This window comes from Anastrepha obliqua, chromosome 3, assembly GCF_027943255.1.
Source record: "Anastrepha obliqua isolate idAnaObli1 chromosome 3, idAnaObli1_1.0, whole genome shotgun sequence".
Classification (NCBI taxonomy): domain Eukaryota; kingdom Metazoa; phylum Arthropoda; class Insecta; order Diptera; family Tephritidae; genus Anastrepha; species Anastrepha obliqua.
The window spans coordinates 138,952,543-138,972,658 of NC_072894.1; the positions used below are offsets into that span (position 1 = coordinate 138,952,543).

The window sequence follows — 20,116 nt, forward strand, 5'->3', positions numbered from 1 at the left end:
AAAATCCAGATTCATTAAAACAATTTTTTTAACCAAGTTAAATGACTTTAATATTTAGGTAAGAAAATATTTGAAAGATGGGGGACTACCTGAGAAGGCTCTTCTTCTAATTGATAATGCCCGATCACATCCCAACGAAATCGAATTAAAGTCCGAGGATGGTTTAATTTTAACTATGTTTTTGCCGCCGAATGCGACACCATTGATCCAGCCAATGGACCAAAATGTAATTCGTATAACGAAACTATACTACAGAAATTTTCTACTGGCTTCCATTTTCAACAATCGATCGAAAAATCGATATCGATGACTGTTTTTTTAACATAGCACACTCAATTGATAAGTCGAACAAATTCGATAAATCGAACAGCGCCTGTTTTAATTAGTTCGAGTTATCGCGAGTGCACTGTATCACCATTTTTGGCCTTTACACGAAAAAATCAGCTAAATGGCTATGTTTTTTCTTTATTTTTATTTATTTATAATATTATCTATTTTTTCTCTTAAGAAATTTATTTAGTCAGAACATATGTAAATGAATGAATGTGAGTTATAGAAAAGAAACTAAAAAGTTTGACCCATATTGGGGGACATCAGAAATCGTTTTAGAGGTATGGTTTCTTCGGCAAAATTTCTTATTCTGATCCCTAGAATATGATTTTCACAGAGCAATGGGCGATTTTTTTGCCTTCCCACAAATCGACCCGGCCTAATGTACAGTAACCTTGAACAGGCAGCTGCGGTTGTCGAGCATTTAGAAACATATATTTACATACATATATGGGTGCAAACATATTTACCGAGCCGCGGGCACTCGACTTGACAAAAATTGAATATTGGCAAATAATTCTACGCGAAATATTCCAATATTGACTATTTTCGAATTGTCGAGAAAATTAGCATATGGGCTGCTCGTTTTATGAATGAAAGTACTTGCTCTTAGAACTATGAGCTCGAATTTATAAATCAATTTTTTGATGATGAGTTTTTGTTGCACAGTACAATAGTTGAAACTGTTCGGCGCCGCCGCGACTGTTCAGCGCTATGGCAACTAGGATGATGGCCGCTACGCCTGCGCCTATTAATGCATTTTGTTCTTGTAGTCGCTAGACATAGAATTTTAGCTTTGGACGACATACGCATTTACAGGAATAAAGTGAGTGGCCTGTGTATGCGGTTGTATGTAGATGCATATGTGTATATTAATAAGCATTGTTTTGCTGGAAGTTCAGAACACAAATATGTATGTACGTACATAGGCTAGGCCATAGTATAGCATACATACATATGTATAAAAAATTCAAACCAAGCGTCCTACGAATGTTTGTGTGTATGTTAGTACGCCTGTGTAATATACGCGCTACGACGCTCATAATAGCAACCGCGTGTGCTGTATTGCGTCCGTATTTTTATATTCGTAAATATTTTCATTTTTAAATGTTTACCGCAATTATGCCGAAAAATAATGCAGAAAAGTGTCGTGAATATCGACAGAAAAAAACAACAATTGACACGGTATTTCAAAGATATGTTGACAACATCGAAACCAAAGCATTTGTATCATATTTTAGCTATCATAAGCCACTCATATCATTTGTTGAAATTGAAAACATTGAGGATGAATAAAATATGAACTTTATAGCAATATTATAATGAACCTATAATTATCCCGCTCCTAATGCTGCCTTCGTCTCATTCTCTCTCAGTTTGTTTTACGGAAGGATTCACTTCTATCGCGTCTAACCGTTAGACTGGTATTTTTTTTTTGCCTCCCCACAAATCGACCCGGCCTAATGTGTACATTTCAAAATTATTTAATAACCAAGAAGTGCAAGCATAAATTACAAAAGATACCTTCACTGCTTCCGATTTGTATTTCGGTAACTGCCACAACGGCGACTGGAGACTGTGGTTCAGAAGTACTCGTACATACCTCTTTATCGTTGGCCGATTCCTATTTATTATATGGCTTCAAATAAATTTTATAAGTTTTATCTAAAATATATTTTCCATTTTAATCACTTTCATTTGAATTTAGAACTTTCACTCAGTCCGTAAATTTTAATTCGTGTTTATTTTTCTTTGCGATCAGCTGTTTTCTCACTTGCAAATTCTTACAAGTAAAATTTTTCGAGTAAAACCATGCAACTTCCCCTCAAAATGAAATGTATTTCGCTCTCTCAGTTTCCTCTACTTTGCAAGTTTTTTGGATACATAAGCACCAAAACTTGATAATTTGTAACATTTGTTGTAAGTTATTTGCCTCATGAACAGACCTAACGCCAATGCAAAGGCGCTTTGCAGCAGTAATAAAGCAAACAGGAATTTCCACAAAATATTATTGTAATTTATACCTTTCGCCTGCAATTTTTATGACTTGACGATTATTTTGCTTCGTTCTTAAGTATATTTTCAAAGGAGTTCTGAAGTTTCTGTTTTGCTTAAATAAAGAGGCTGGTATAAATTGCAAACATTTTAAATTTATAAAATAAAACCTAATATCGAAATACTTAAGTTATTTTATTAGAAAAAGTCTGAAATGTTGAGAACTGGGTAACGTTCTTTAGTAATTTTTAACGGCTATATGTATGTATTACGTTAGCACATTTTTCATTTCCATGTACCATCTTCCTTTTCCGTTTGTCTCCTTCCACTTGTTATCAATTTCTTAGCTATGCCGACTAGAAACATACATGTGTACGTTCATATGTATGTGTATAATTCATTATATTTGGCTAAGTGCCTGTGTGATAATATAACAAATGTGACTAAAGTTCTCCACTCTTTGGGCACAGGGGCACAGCTGAATGCTATGGGTGTTCAAGTACGCATTTCCGGAAATTGTTGTTTTCAAATGATATATGTATGCATTTTCTATATCTATAATTTTTTGGAAAACACATTAAATATATGCGCAATCGGGTATGAACGTAATGTATCAAATTATTGGTTATCCTGGTTAGATTTGCCAAATTTGCAATGCTACTTTTGTAGCATAGTATGCTTCGCACAGACGAGCTGATTCTACAAAAAATTGAAGTAATGTAAAAGTGCGCTAAATAAAAGGGGAAGGAAGTCATGAATGTAGTATAAAAACAAGTAGATATATAATTACATATGGGTATAATTCAATTTCTGAACATAGAACCTACCCTTACGCAATATCAACTATTGAGTGCATAAAAAATATATAGTGTCTTGCTGGGCGTATACGCAATTTATCTTATGAACATATAAATAACACATAGTGTGTAGTACATACATTTTGTATATACATATACACAATATCGAAAATCGTTCACGTTCATGGATTACTAACCGTTGTAAGAGCTCATAAACTCTACTAAAGATCTGCGTATACAATGAGCTCAGCACTAAACGTCTACCTGGATCGTATACGCATTCTACCCAATACACATACGCACAAGTAAACATACATACATCCATACGTATGCCAGGCATATGATTAAAACCTCGTACACGTTTTCAACCGCACCTGCAGATTTACATACATACGCACTATGAACATATGAACCGGTTTACTTTGGAATTTATCCTCACTGCTTGATGAACCTTTGCCAGGTAAAACCTTCGCGCAACATAAGAAATAAACAAGGAGGAAGTAGGTAACAATAAATATGAAATCCACTTCCACAACAAGCAAAGTTGCATTTAATTTTATTTCGAGACCAAAAATGAATACTTGCACATGCCTTTATATGTCTCAGTTTCCAGCTAAAAGTAAATCTCAGTTATAAATACCTAATTTTTTAACTAATTATATCTATATGCAAGTTCTACTAGCATAATCCCTTCTTTATTTACATATTCACGTTTCCTTTGAATGCCGAATGCAACCCTTATTTATTCCATTAAGATCATTTATTTGAAATAGACAAACTCTTCTGAATTTTTGACAGCAATTAAGTTCCACAAATTCATTCAATAATTTAACGGCTGTGTGTAGACACAGCGGCTATCTCGCTCACGCTTGCGCTGCCCAAAGGCGAAAACAAAGGTTTGCAAATTTATTTTTCAATAGCAGTGTTGTTCTGTTCGCACAAATGAGCTGCGCGCCAGCGAGCAGTGAGCAAAGCAAAGTGGATAAAAGAAGCAACAACCAACAACAAAAGAGCAAGCGATGGCATAAAAGTTGACAGCTTTGTGGAAAAGAAGCGGCGTCAGTAGAATTTATTGCTGTGTGCGACAAATTTGCGTGCAGTGTTGAGAGTGTTGAATAAAGTTTGAACAAATTATATAGAATTAATCGAAAATATAATAACTTAATTATTAATGAGAATAGAATAGCTAAACAATAGTGTAGCAGAAAAATTGTGGAAGAGTGTGTTAAATAAGCACCAGAATGATGATCAACACACTGCTAGAGCATGTTCCCATAAAACTGGAAGTGCCGGATAATGGCGACGACAGAGACGCAGAAAACAATGGCAAAGAGAAAAACAAAAATTTGAAAACGAATGGAAATAATGCAGTAATTGAGGAAGAGGACAGTGGTGGTGATGAGGACGATGACGATGAAGATTCTGACGAGGATGACTCGGAAACGGATCTGCTTGAGGAAGATGATGAAGAGACACTGGTGCCCATAAGTAGCGATGAAGAAGCTGAATTGGAGGCACAACGTATAATATTCCACGAACTGATCCAAAAGAGTTTGCAATTGCCAACGGTTGCAGCTAACAGCTCAGCAGGAAGTGGTAAAAAAGTAAATGCATCAAAAATAATTCGTGAACGTAGTGTTTCGAGTTGTGCCAGCGTTAGTAGCAAGACTTCAATTGTTTCCTGCTCTTCTGCCTCAACCAATGAAAGCAAGCATTCAAAAGGCGCAGCGGTACCAAAGCAAAAGCAAGATCCCCCAATTAAACAACATGTAACAAGCAGGATTTGTGGAAATGCAAAGAACGCCGAATCGGAATCGGAACAAGAGGATAGTGCTAAGGGTTCACCACGAACGCGTGCATCATCAACTTGTTCCGTGGCATCATCGCTAGTCACACCCTCGTGCCAAACGGAATCCTGTGGCAACATTTATGTGTACGAAGAACAACAAAAACTCATTTTTAATTGCAGTTTTTGCGATTTACCTTACGGCGACATGTTAACATTCGCAAGGCATTTACACGATGCACACAAACTCTTCCATGAAGAAGAAGATGCGACAATACCAATGCCGGCGCGTAAAAGTGCACGCAACCTGTCGAATCAACAGGCAGAAAATAAGGCGCAAGCGCAGGACAACCCAAACATTGTGAGAGTAAAAACGGAATTCAATGCTTGCCAGGACAAAGTGTGCGATGACGCCTCAAGTACGCATTCAATGTCTCCAGTTCCTGCGGATGCGACACTTGAATCATGCGGAAATGTCTTTATTTTAAATGACAAAAAACTTTTCCTAATTTGTGGTCACTGTGAATGCAAATATGCGACATTGGAGCTGTTTCATAAACATTTGCGGCAACAACATAAGTTGTTTACTGGGCCAGTCAAAGAAATTAATGTTTTGCCCAAGCAGGAGATTAAGGTCGAAGCGGCTGACGAAATGGTGCAGTTAAGCCGAGTCAGTGCAACGGCCATTGAAAGCGAAAAGCAGCGTAAAGCAAGTGTGGAAGCCATGACTGATTCGCCAGTGATGGTAGTGGTGCCAATGGCGCAGAACTTAGATAACAATGATATTTTAGCCACGACGGTAGGAGTGCAGATACCAGAAACGCCACCTCCAGACGAAGAAAAATTATTGGAGAAATCTAAAGAAAATACGGTAAATGACGAGGTGGTAGCAATGGTTGTTGAAGGTACTGTTATGGAACAACAACAGCAAACAATCATGGAAAGTGAAAAAGTAGGGGAAGAAGTTTGTGAACAGTTGTCAACAAGTGAAATACCTCCATCGGCTGAGGAGCATGCGCAATTGCCAATCGAACAACAGGTGGAAGTAAATGAGCAGCCTACAACGGCAAGTCCAGAAAGACCAGAGGAGGAAAAGTTAGTAGTGGAGGAAGAGAAAGAAGTTGGCGAAGAAAAATCTACGACAAAACGTAAAAGAAAACGCAAAGCGGTAAGAAACCAAAAACTGACCTTACTCAAGTGTCCACTCTCGCAATATCTAAATATATAAAATACGCGGTTTATACATATGTGTGTATGTATATTGTTTCGATACAAAATTGTAATGTTAATACTTAATAACAAAATGTTTTTGTTTTTCTTTATGTAAAAAACATTTTTAGTGCCAAAGTAATTAGTATGAAGCGGATAGATATTGATTTAATTTTATAGTTGAAAATATATGAACCGCAAGAAATTTCGTTATACTATTTCAGGTATTTTCAAGGCGTTCACCCCCAAAGAGACGTGCCGCTGCAACGAACAAGCTTAACTCAGCAAACTTGTTACCAAACGATGAAGACGTTGTCAATGTCGCTGTTCAAACAACCAGCGAAGTTTGTTCTTTACCGGTGAAAAATGTTGATGCTGATGCTGATGCTGATGCAAATATGGAAAATATGGTCGAAGTAGATTCTCAAATACCTGAAGAAGCTGTTTCCGTATCGGCTGACGAAACTAGAAAGCCTATAGAAATCCGTATGTCTCACGAAGAACCTATAGAAGCTGCGAGCAATGCGCTCACTCATACGACTATAGAAGTTCCAGGTGAAAGTATTGCTATTGTAAACTCTGAAGACGTCAAGAAAACTAAAGGTAAGGCCGCTGCTAAAACTCAGATTCGTCCAAAGTCCACAGCAAAGAGGACACGTAAATGCAAAAAATCTGACGACGAGCCCAAACAATCACCTTTACCTACTAAGGCCGGCCCGTCATCAAAGACTTCGTCGCCAGTTTCTTCTACGAATTCATCGACTGATGTTGCTGAGGCAAAAACTGATACGTCCGTGGTGTCTAAGAAATCTGTTTCAGGGCCGATGCGAACCACCTCCTACTCAGAGACTCATAAGTTACGTTACGCCTGTAACCAGTGCCCAAAATCATTCAGCAAGTCACCGCGTTTAGCTGAGCACAAGCGTCTGCATACGGGCGAGAAACCGTTCAGTTGCGACGAGTGCGGCAAAACGTTCCGCATCAAAAGGCGTCTCAGTGAGCATAAAATGCGCCATCTCAAAGTGAAAGCGTACAAGTGTGAAACTTGTGGTTTACCGGTGGCCACCAAGCAGGACCTCAGACTTCATCAACGCCATCACACCAATGATCGTCGATACACTTGCACCGAATGTTCCAAAGCCTTTGTGCGTAGCTCTGATTTGAAAATACACAAAAGAGTTCATACGGGCGAGAAGCCATTCGTATGCGAGATTTGTCAGAAAACATTTCGAGCCAACCAGAATCTGCACGTGCATCGGCGCTCGCACATGGGTGAAAAGAATTATAAATGTGATTATTGTGACAAACGCTTCATGCGAAATATAGACCGTAAGGTGCATCATCGTACACATACAGGTATGTCTTTTGCAATCCTCAAATCAGACTTTTCAACTCATACTTGTGCAATGTTTTGCATTCCTTTCAGGTGAGAGACCATTCAAATGTGAAATTTGTGGACGTTGCTATTCATCACGCGCTCATGTACGTTCACACATACAACGAGAACATGTGGAGAATGCAGGTGAGGCGAAGAGTGAGCGCAAGAAGTCGGAACGTAAAACGAAACCACCCGAGGATGAACTTGTGAAACAGCAACAACTCATTGATGAATTACAAGAGCAAATACTGCAATGTTTGAAAACTGATGATTTGGAAGAGGAAGATGTTTTGCCAGCGACGAAGAATGAAAAACCCACTGAAATAAAAAAGCAGAAACGTCAAAAATCAACTCCAAGATCTTCGCCAGCACTAAAGAAAGCAGTGGATGTCAATTTGTCGACACCTTCACCACGACAACAAGCACAAAACTCCCCATCGATTGGGGTGCAACAGGTATCCGTAACTGTGTCAATGCAAGTGCAAAAGGATGTGAGTATAGGCGATGAGCCCATGCCGGAGAAAGAGAATGCCGCCAAAATCGTGGGCGGTGTCGCAGCACCTTTGAACAAAAACGCGAAGAATGAGCGTAAAATCACGAGCTATTTCACTGTGTTGGGACAAAAAACAGAAATTTAAAGACTTGCACATTTCAAATGGAATAAAACGCAGAATATTATTTTACAATTCATAGCGGTTACGTAAGATAAGGAATACATAGATTTATCTAAGACAACGTTACATATATAGAATTCTCAAATCATATATTATACAGAAATAGATATATTTTCATATAAGTCACCGCATTAAAAAAAATATATATATATATGCAAATGCAGCACTGTCAAAGAAACACAAAACGAATTCATGTAAAAGACCTCGCCTCTAAACTGTTAAAAACTCATTCCATCTATTTTGAGATGTTGAGTTTGTTGTTGAACTTATACGAAAATTCAATTTGGAAAACGAATATGACCACTTGCTTGTGGTTTTGCTAAATTTATCATTACTTTTACTTATTTCCTGATATTACACATAGTTGCTTCAGTGCCAACTAATATTCCATGAACAAAATATGCAACAACTATTTTATTTAGCCTAGCTGCTATACCAACTCGCTTCTTTTGAGTTACTGAAAACAAAAAAGTCAACAAAGTGTGTTTCAACACATACTCATAACACACACACACACTTACAATGCATACCATTTACTTTATATTATACTCATTAAATTAAAAATACATTCATAAGTTCGTTTTAATTTTAGCATACTTTATAACTATGCACGAACTGTTGTAGCGTTGCACGGTTTAATTCTAATGCATACCTAGGTTTAATTATTTTTTATGGATTTATTTGCTTAAAAACTTATATTCGTAAATGATTTCAATACATTCTTTCCAGAATTAATTTAAGTTCGCCGCTGGGTGAACGAACAGAAAATACTTAAAAGACAAAGGAAACGCAAAAACACACCGATGTGATGTCAATGTCACGTGAAATGAATTATCTAGTTGCCGCGTCCGAATATGCATATATGCTTGGGAGTTGGGTGTTTGAAAACGCCAGCTACCATCCCATGTCTTCAGCTGCAGCAGAAATATGAGAGCTGCTGCCTGAGCGCTTGGGGTGTGTGCACAGCACAGGGGTGGCCGGGATACTTTGTCCGCTTCAATGTGCTGTTGTTTGAAAGGAAGCGTTCGCTTCAACCCCCGGCATATATGTGTGTATGTATGCATATGTTTGAAATACACGCTTTGCCGTACTTGTGAAAATAGTGCGTGTAGACGATTAAGTGTTTGATTACACAATTTTTTTCAATACTTTATTTTTTTTAATTAATTAAAATTTAATAAAATCATATAACTGCAGAACTGATTTTTCACATTTCTTTTGGCCGTGAAAGCTATGCTTTTATTGAATTGGTACTACTCAAAGGTGCATGCTTTGTATAAGCAATTGATTTCACTTAGAGTCAAGGGTTGTAGGGAGATTTTTATGTTGTTTAAAATCATATCAATCATTACAAAGCAGTTAGGGATGATATTCAAATGAAATTATCGTATCCGCCCAAGGACTGTCACTTCAGCAGCATTCTCCGTATATGTGTGGGGAATACTTATGCTTCTGCAACAATAACAAGAACCTTTGCTATTATGTGAAGATGTGGACTGAACAAAAGTTGTTTCTTATTAAAAGATCCAGTATTACGTAGAACGTTTTTATTTTACCTAAAAATAAAATTTTAGCTAAGCAAATTGTTGATTCGAAATTAGACGTTAAGTAAAAATTGGGATTATGTGAGGACGTGGAATGAGCAAATATTTTTTCTTACTAAATAATCGAATATTATTTATTATTATTATTATTATATATAAGAAAAGTAGTGGAGATCCACTATTTTCCATTTAAATGGAGCACTAGTGTAAACACCTTCGACTCCGAATATTATTTAGAACTTATTTATTTCACCAAAAAATGAAATTTTAATTAGGCAAATAGTTGATGTAAAATTAGACGTTAATTAGAACTTTTGCACTAAGTAGGCAATTGAGTAGTAAAGTACTCTCTCGACGAACAAAACTAACACTTTATAAGACTCTCATCATGCTCGTCCTAACGTAGGGCCCAGAAGCTTGTACGATGACAACATCCGATAAAGTGTTTCAAGATGCAGTGGCCAAGAAGACGAGCCTATAGCGTTCCTACGACAGTCGGTTCTACGTAACTGGAACGACCCGGATATATATCCGGCCAAGGACTGTCACTACAGTAGCATTCCTCGTATATGTTCACTAGACGGGGCTAGTTTACTGGCACAATTACGTTCTGGATATTGTAGCAGGTTAAACTCCTACTTATCCAGAATTGACCCCGACATACCAAACATATGTCTTGTATGTGAAGGCACCCCGCACGACACTAACCATCTTTTCACATGCCCCTCAAAACCCACTCATCTAACACCCCTCTCCCTCTGTACCCAACCTATCGAAACAGCAAGTTTCTTGGGCCTACCTTTAGATGAGCTAGACGAAGACGACCGGTGATATACACTACACTGACAGGGCTTGTATTACTGCTACAACAACAATAACAACAACAACGAGCCTATAACCTGAAAACTTGCTACAAATATGGTGAACCTTGACGTGTGTGAATAGAATTGGTCCTTTATGGATGCCGTTCTGGGCACTCCCGAAGTAATACAGAAACTAGTTCCGGGAAGGGTATTTTCTCAGAAGTAGAGGAGGGTTTGTCCACTCGACGTAGACAGTAGACGACGGTCGCTGTAAGTGCGAAGGCATTTGAGCTCTACCTCAGCCTCCAAAACAAAAAAAAAATGCTCCGGCTCTGAAAGTCTTCGATGTGGTACCAGCTGGTGGTAGCAGAGGAAGGCCTTCGCTGCGTTGGAAAGATCAGGTGGAGAAGGACTTGGCTTTATTTGGTGGGTGCAACTGGTGCCGGTTAGCACAAGTAAGAAACGACTGGCACGCTTTGTTCAACTCGGCCGAAATCGCTTAAGCGGTTAATCGGCCAATTAAGCAGGAGAATTAGAAGTTTTGAGATTATGTGAAGATGTGGAGTGAATAAAAAATGTCGTTTTCTCTTACTAAAAGGTCGAATAATACTTATCACTTTTTTATTTTACTGAAAATGTAAAGATTAACAAATTTCAGACTTTATTTAGGGAAAATATTGAAATGAAACTAGCATCATTGCCTGGAGTCTTCGAAGTGCTTGAAGTGAGTCAACAGTTCTTTTGCTTTGCACGTTTACTCTAATTCAGTAAAACAGAATTAGGTATGCAAAGTTTTTCTTCACTTCAATTGCTTGACCTTTGCTTCATGTAGTTGTTGTGAAAAGAAATCAGAACATGAAGAATACTTTTTTTGCGGTATTATGCAAGCTTGGCTCATATAAACAAATTTTGAGGTCAGCATTTCGTAGGTTAACAAAACGTTCATACCTACATTCTTTCGTACCAATAAGCTAGACATGTGGGCACATGTGTGTGTGTGGGTATGCATATATATTTATATATATATAATTAAGTATAAATAAAAAAACAGGCAGAAGGTATGTACATACATACATATATGTACATCCATTTATTAGGTAAATAGTATGACAAATGGATCGCTTGGGCGTCACTTAGACTCTAAATGACATCATTTCCATATATCCGAGCGTAAAAAATTTCATATATTAACGTCTTATTTTTTAACAAATACCAAAAATGTATATAAATAAAAGTGCCAATAAGAGAAAGCAGCAAAGAGCAAACAATCAAAATCTCCACTAGAGTGCCGTTGTCAAAATCATCCGATCACCGTATTCAACGCTTTCATGCGGTCGCCGCCTACGGTTAGGCTCTTTTGTTGGCTACGCAAAGCTTGTCGCTCTCGAGTATTTCAAGTTGCGCATACGTCGCGTTGTGCGGCTGCCAATGGCACCTAGTCCAAGGTGTCTTGTTCACTTGTAGCTTCGAGCATTTTATATGGATACTATTGGTCGCGCGTGTGTGAGTGCGAGTGTGAGTGTGTTGTGAAACTAAAACGCAATTAATGCAAACGAGCTTATAAAGTGTGTGGAAAAAGAAACTCAGTAGACTAGTTGAAAGTAAATACGAGGAGAAACCGCAAATTGCAAACAAATGTGAAATGACGTGGAACGAGCGAATAGATTCATATGCATTGATATATTATATACATACATATATTCGCGCATATATACATATGAACGCATGAATGTATTCGAAAACACATCGCGTATACGCCCTGACAACGGCATTACTCGACGTCTGTGATGAGTCGTGGCGGTGAATATGCGCACATTTTTTCAATATTTGCACATTCGCATTAGTTAAATGTGCTTACGATCAGGTGCGCATAAAAAGCAGGTTACTATTGTGTACATATAAGAAGTGTGTACGTATGTATCTGTGCCTACTTACCCAAAGCTATGCACATACAGATATACATACATACATACATACCTTCTTAATGTCACAATTTGCACATTTCCATGAAATCGCAAAATTGTTCTTGCCAAAGCAGCATTGAGCCATTGCCCTAAGCCGAGTTCTTTCTTCTATACACATGCACACGCACAGTTTTGTATGCATGTGTGTATGTATGCAGATATGTGCGTCTTCGGCTTTAGTTTTCATTTTGCCTTGCCTTTCAATATTCATTCTCTTATTGTTTTTTTATCTACATTCTTTGCGGTCGTTAACTTTAACCAATGGTTTTTTTTCATCTACTTTAGCGTCTCTTCTTCGTTTTACCATTTATGTTGCTGTTCATTTATCACTTCGCTTGTGGAACGTATTTGCGCGCTCATTCATTCTTTTGAAAATTCAAATATGCTAAGCACTCGCTTGCGCTCTTTTTCGCATATACGTTGGCAGGTAGTGCGATTGTTTTTGTTCGTGTTTTTTGCTGCTTTCATTGACAACTACTGGCGTTATGTGGTATCAATTTGGCGGGTATTTGGTTTCATTTAAAGAGGGAATTCAAAATAGATTCAAGTGACTATTCAGATGGGATTTTTTTTTTGCTGTGAAACTTGAATTGGGGTTAAGTTTATATTATGCCAGTTTAGGGTTGGAAAGCCGGCGATTGTTAGTAGAAATTATTATCATTCAAAATTGAGGCCTTTCCTTCAGCAGTTTTTGTTTTTTGTCTAATTTACGTTGTATAGAAATTGGGAATTTTCCGTTTCCACAGAATCAGTATAAAATATATACATAAATAAGCAAAAATTCAAAAATAAAGATTTAATTGTTGCCTGTTCTACAATGGCCTCCTGACTGAGTGCTTGGACTTGTCCAACACCTCACAAATCTAAATTTAATCCAAAATTGAAACAGAGAATCAGTGATCACGAAAAACATAATTATAAAGAATGTCATAAAATTTTGCAATTTTTGAATATAGGTAAAATAAGGAGTGCACAACAAAAACCAATTTATAAACCAGCAAACAAAATCAGTTAGGGAAAAATGAAAATAAAAAATAACACTTGACGATTAAGGAGGATAACCTTTACATATTTATTTTATTTAAATTATTTAGTTTTAATTGAATTTATTTTAAAACGAAAAATTATAAATTAGTTAATCGCGACACTTTTTCATTTTTCCATTAAAGTAAAACGCACCATTTTCGTCTGTTTTTTGTGGTGTCTTATGGGGTTAGGGGTAGTCAGAGGCCCGAAAAAATGATGATTTTCAATAATTTTTTTTGCTAGTTAGTTGCTTTATTTTACAAAAATAAAAACATAGCATTAATACATCATGTTTCGACTTGACTCGAGCTAATTTTCAAAAATAAAAATTAATAATTGTAAAAGTTATCGCTGTTGGTGTGGAGCCCGCTCCTCCAGAAGTCCTTGCGATGATCATCACAAGTCCTTGAAGATTCAACTAAAATCAGTCGGACAAGAGAAATTAGTTTTATTAATAGACAATATTGTGCCTGATCGAACCCTTTTTTTTTCAAAATTAACACATTAAAGGCGGGAGTCGTAGTACTCCTATTTAATTCTAATCTAATTTTAATATACTTTCGTCAAGATCCCCCGCCTTTAATGTGTTAACAATATGGCGGCCTCAGGAAATATTTTTCAGATTTTCGAAAAAAAACCGACAACTAATATAATTAAAAAAAAATCGAAATTTTTGAAAAAAAGTCCTTCGACCAGGCACGAGTTTTTATGTTTTTCAAAAGCAGTATACATTTTATTGAAATCTACCGAGCGGTTTCTAAGTTACATTGATCACCAGTTCAAAAAACATAGTTTTGAGACAAACGCATTTAAGGTTTTGCTATCGATTCCGGAGCGCCCGAGCGTCCTATGTTAAGCTTTGAATAACGCACAAAGTATTTTTTCGATTTACTTCAAATTTCCACACAATATTTTTAAGTTATTATACTTTAAGAAAATGCAAAAAAAATCCATTTTTTTTTTAATTCTGACTACCCCTAACCCCTTATTTCTGGTAGGCCGCCATTTCGTCTATCAGCTGTTCATCAGCCCTGGAATTGGCAGTGCTGCCAAGCACGCAAACGATTTCCTGGGCGCGCTCTCACATAAATGAGAGCTTCGCATCTTATTATCTATGACAGAAGGTGGCGCCTTCTAAAAACCGTTACAATAATTTTCCTAATTTTGTCAGTCCGCTGATGTCAGTTTAGCAAATAAACGAACCTTTGCTCACAACTTAATTATTTGTAAATATTCAGTGAATGCCTTGAATTTTAAGATTTGAGATTTGTGAATTAAACAAAATAAAAATGAAGTGCCCCGTATTAAATTGTAAAAGCGACAATAATAACAAAACCTCCAAATGCAGTTTCTTTGCTTTGTTTTGGGATTACGCCGCAGTAAGAGAATGTGCGTGCATGCATAATTTCTTGGGTTTGGCAGTTTCTATTGCTTTCAATTACTCTTCTCCTTTTTTGTCTATTTGTTCGCTGCACTGACGTTACGGCAAACCGGAAAGCGCCGTATTGAATTCTACTATTCTTTGCGTTCTGGTATCCTCTTGTATCCTCTTGTATAACTCTTTCAAGGAAGGTGAAATTGAGAGCGTAAAGCGGAAAGTTGTACATTCTTAAATAAATTTTCACTGAATTAAATTTTACTTGAAAAAATTCATCAGTAAGAAAAACAGCTGTTCACAAGCATCTGCTCATGAGATAGGCAAAAAGAAGCTGATTTTTGAAAAATCTGTGGTGAAAAAATTGTAATAAAATCTGAACAATGACTGATAGGAAGAACGTATGAAATGAGCGGGGACAAATCTGCTGTCAAGGTTCTTATGATGTAGTGGCCTAAGTTACTCTCACAATTTTGCTTCGGATGGCCAAGTCTTATATTCTAGCATTTCTGAAAAAACTGGAATTATTTCAGTTCAGCAGCCGATTCTATCAAATTAACTGAGGGTCAAATAAACGAAAGACGGTTTTGACTAAACTTTCATCCACTGTAAGAAAAATTGTGATGAGATGCTAAAGAGCTGAATGCTCTTGGAGTTTTATATAATAATAATACCATTTCCACTTGGCTTTAGACAAAAAAAAAATCCCAAAATTATTCCATAGTGTACTTATGCAATGAAAATTCTAATGGGAAAATATCGAACCAATTAAATTTTGTCAAGTTTGGTTAATTTTCAAAAATACAGGGTGCATACGGTAGTTGAGGGCATGCATATATGTGGTTATACCTGTAACTTCCTGAAATCATTATTTTTCTTTTGCTCTTTTTCAGATAAGACATGGAGGACGGCAACTTAACTCAAGTAATGAAGTGACATCCAGTTTTTATCGTCGCCCTATGTGCAAATCGAACCGATTTAGAAATGTCTAATTTTCTTAAGTGGCTCTGTTCATTAATTCATAAGGTTCGGCGTGAATAGGAAGCATCAACCGGCGCTGCAGAATCTGTCACAAAACGTTTCCACGACAGTCGGTTCTACGTTACCGAAACGACCCGGATTTATATCCGGCCAAGGACTGTCACTCCAGCAGCATTGACCGTATATATGAGTATGTGGAATGTTTATGCTGTTACAACAACAACAATCTGTTACAATCTGTTACGTACTGACACTGTCCGATCTGCAAAATTTATTCAACAAGCGCAAGCGATCATTGACGAAGATCTTTTAAAATCAATGAGGGCCCTTGCGAGGAAACTTAGTGTTTCTGAGGATCTTATCCGTTGAGTTTTCCATGAACATCTCTGATATAAATCCTATGTTAAGAGCAGGTCTTCTTTCTCTTATGTCAGAGGAACCAAGAGAACAGCGAGTTATCTGATCAAAACGCCTTCTAAACAGAATTAAACATCCCTAAGCGCCTGAGATGTTATGGTTTTTATCTGACGAAAAAAAATGTTGACAAAGACCACAAAATTAATTTCAGAAATGGTCAAAATGACAGATGGCTAAGTTTCAATAGTACAGAGGTTCCTGTTATCATGCGCACGAAGTTTCCTGCTGCTGTTATGATTTTAAGTGTTGTGAGCGTGAGCAAAAACGACCTGTCATGTCACCAAACTTCTTTCTTCCAAGCATTTCGGGTGAATTCTGCTGCATATATCATGGTTCCTGAGACAGTAGTGAAACCCTGAATTGTGATAGCCGTACGCGATGACAGCCCATACATCTTTCAGCAAGACTCTGCTCCTTCAAACAAAACGATTGCGACACAAGATTGAATGGCTGAAAATTTCCATGACCACATAAAACCGAACTTATGGCCCCTAACTACTAAGACTTTAGTCCTATGAATAACTACGTATGGGGCGTAGTTGAAGGCAAGCAACCTCATAACTCCATTTCTTCTCTGAAGGCTGCAATTAATACCGGTATGGCCAATGTGAACAAGGAGCATTCGATGCGGGCAAGCAATCGTTTCCGAACCGCGATCGAGGAGATTATTGCAGTTTATGGAAATGCCATTAAATGATTTTATAGATAAATAATAAATTTATGTAAATCAAAGCGCTCGTGTAATAGCTAGGTTACTGTGACCGCAAAGAAATAAGAAAAATACAAAGGCACTGCTTAGTCTTTCAAGAGAGGATATCTCGGAGGTCGTGGCTTGTATCACCGTTCATTGGCTATTTTGCAGGTATTCGTTGAGACTAGGAGTTTTCTTCCATGAAAATTGTTGTAGAAGTGATAGAGGTGAGGAAGAGGAAGAAAGAGTTGAGCCCTCCCTTTGCAATTGTCCAGCCTCAGCTAAAATCAGAGCAGGCTTTCTAGATAAATATTTTTTCAATTCTCTTGCGGGACTGTCTGGCGTGAGGATGACACCAATCCTGCGCTTCATAAGAGCCACAAAATGGTTCCACGAGGAAAAATAAAAGAGGCTCTCGAGTCGCACTGAGTGAGTTGGTCGTACAGATCGACTGCCATCATAACCTAGTTTTAATCTCAAGTTGTCCTCAAATACCGTATGCACTCTGTAAACTCTTATTGGATCACCCTTTATGGAGAATGCGAAATTAACTTTTTAACTAAGGTATTTCGTTCGAAAATATTTTTATTTAGAAGAATAAGAAAGCTGTGCGGCCACTGGGAGGCCCTATTATCGCCGAAGTATATTGGCAGATTAACAAATTTATATCCATCCTCGCCAACGTGCATGCATACATACATAAATAGATACGCACATCCATATATTCAGTCATATTTGTGAAACATTAAGATTAATTTAGCGTGCAATGCAACCATACAAAACGAATGCACAAATGTAATGAATGGCTTACTGAGGAAATACTCAGTGAAAATTATGAATAAATACATGAATCGAAATTCAACGAGGTAAATTACAATGGCATTTGATTGTTAAATAAGAAAAAAATAATTGGAAAAGTAGGAGCGGGAGAGCGAGCGGTGGTAGAAAAGAGCGGTATGAGCTATATACAAATGAGGCAAAGTGTGATGTGTTGCATGCAACGTATGCACATTGGATACAATTTAAAAAAAAAAATCCAACTGGGAATCATGGCAAATTATTTTCAATTTATTAAACAGCTACAGAGTTGTTACCAAGCCGAAAACCAATATAAATGTTAATAATAAATGTGTTCGTACGCATACATTCATACTTATGCCACACATACGTGACCAATGTTCCAATCATGAATGCTCACTGATTTAATCAGTCAAGCCAATGGATAGCTGAGCGGCTGCTGCCGTTTTAGCATCGTTTCATCGCTTTGTCGATGACAGTCAATTAAATTAAATGTATACACTGCAAGATAAAACTGGCTATTCACTAGTAGCGCCATTGATATATATATGCATGTGTGCACACACATGCACACAGCAGGGAAATTTAGTATATATTTAGTAAATGCTTCTGGAGCAATTGGAACCTATACTCGTTTTTTCTTTATTCCTTCTCTTTGCCGTATAAACAATTGGTAAAATTTATATGGTGATGATCAGGAAGCGTCAATTTATTTATTTGAATTAAATAATAAATATTAAATTAATAAATAAAAAAAAGAATTAAAAATAATATAATATATGTAAAAAAACAATAAATAAAATAGAAAAAAAGTAAAAAAATAAAAAAATAAGTGAATAAAACATAAATGAATAAAATATAAATAAATAAATAAATACAAAATAGAAAAAAGTAGATACAAAAAACAAAAAAATAAATAGGTGAATAAAAAATATAAATGAAAAATAAGTATTATAAATAAAAAATAAATGAATTAAATACAAATAAATAAATACATAAATAAATAAATTAATTAATTAATATAAAAAGAAAAATAAATAAAAAAGAAAAATTAAAAATAAAAAAAAATATATAAAAAAATTAATAAATAATATAAATAAAAAGTGCCCTTTGGTTGGGCACCTATTGCGGCGCGTCCCAGGTGGTGGATAGGGTACGCCACAGTTATCTTCTGTGGTTAAGTAGGTCATAGCCTTGGTAAAAGCCTACTCGCGAACCAGCCTAGTTCTTGTCAACCAACAACTATGGTAGGGGGAACAACATGTAGTGCAGTGTTACTGCACGCGTGCCGTAACTGCCATAATTGCTGGCAGTGACCCATATCCACTTCGGTGGAAGGCGAGAAGCCACTCGTATTAGTAGGTCATGTCTCTGCTAATACGAATGGAGTAAACATGGACTCACGGGGAGAAGGCCACTTCCTTATATCAAAGGCTACCAATCCAAGGTGGAACAGCATACGCCGAGGGATGCATGGCTTAGGGTGAGCTAAGTCGCTAGTATGCGGACTCTGGGGCACCTGTCGCACCCCAGTTTAAATTAGACTTACCACGGCATAGGGCTCTGGCGTGGCGAACCCCATTATTTCCCTACTAAAATCTCTGGTTACGACTGCTGACTCGTCAGCTGAGTGACCGCCCCGCAAAAATGAACAAAACTAACATAAAACAAACAACACAACAAAAAATTCCTTCCCGACGCGGAAGACCTGTTGGCTCCACCAAACTAATGGCGGAGTCAAAAACCACCCCTTCGGTGGCTAAAGTGCTCACTAAGAGCAAGACCGTCAGGGAGACACCACCGCACTCCCAGGTGGCTTCTACTTCCTCCAAAACCGACTCGGCTGCGGAGAACCCATTGATCACCAAATCTGTTTTGCCAGAAACTGGGAAAACAAGTCGGACAGAAGTCTCCAAAAAACCCATCCCTCCTCATCTCCGTCGATACAGAGATCGAAGACGCGCCACATTCCTTATGGAAAAGTTCGGCAAAACCCCTGAGGAGGAGCTGTCCGACCAACAAAAGTCAACTCTCGGTTGGGCCCGGGAAGTCCTTCGGAAGTATGAGGCATCCAAAGAGAAACCGAGTGCAGCTAAGCGGCAGCGGTCTTCAGAGGATCCTTCTAGCTCCAACGACCCCAAGAAGCATAAAGCTTCCTCTGAGGTCAAATTACGCAAGTTCTGCGAAGTTGCCAGAGATAGTCTGGTCATGGCGGTGGTGGATAAGAGCCACCCTGACGGTTTCATCTCTCCATCAAACTGGAAGATTGTGGAGAGAAAACTCCAGTTGGGATACCTGGACGTTCTGAAGCAGAACCCAGGGCCTCCTCCTTTCTGCTCTGACGCGGG

General features: G+C 37.5%; 2 protein-coding genes across 6 annotated transcripts in view; one reads left to right on the forward strand and one right to left on the reverse strand.

Moving 5' to 3' along the window:
* Positions 1 to 20,116, reverse strand: part of LOC129243150 (uncharacterized) — a 65,003-nt gene that overhangs the window by 12,483 nt on the left and 32,404 nt on the right. The window lies entirely within an intron of this gene.
* Positions 3,979 to 9,372, forward strand: LOC129243149 (zinc finger protein 37 homolog). Its single transcript, XM_054880311.1, has 3 exons — positions 3,979 to 6,076; positions 6,342 to 7,473; positions 7,544 to 9,372. The coding sequence occupies exons 1-3, from the start codon at positions 4,364 to 4,366 to the stop codon at positions 8,131 to 8,133; spliced, it is 3,435 nt and encodes a 1,144-aa protein (XP_054736286.1). The 5' UTR covers positions 3,979 to 4,363; the 3' UTR covers positions 8,134 to 9,372.

What these genes read in the sequence shown, in the direction of transcription:
- LOC129243149 (XM_054880311.1), top strand. Translation starts at nt 4,364, where the DNA reads ATGATGATCAACACACTGCTAGAGCATGTTCCCATAAAACTGGAAGTG. An exon ending in GTAAAAGAAAACGCAAAGCG is followed by an intron (nt 6,077 to 6,341) that starts GTAAGAAACCAA and finishes ATACTATTTCAG; the next exon opens with GTATTTTCAAGGCGTTCACC. An exon ending in GCATCATCGTACACATACAG is followed by an intron (nt 7,474 to 7,543) that starts GTATGTCTTTTG and finishes CATTCCTTTCAG; the next exon opens with GTGAGAGACCATTCAAATGT.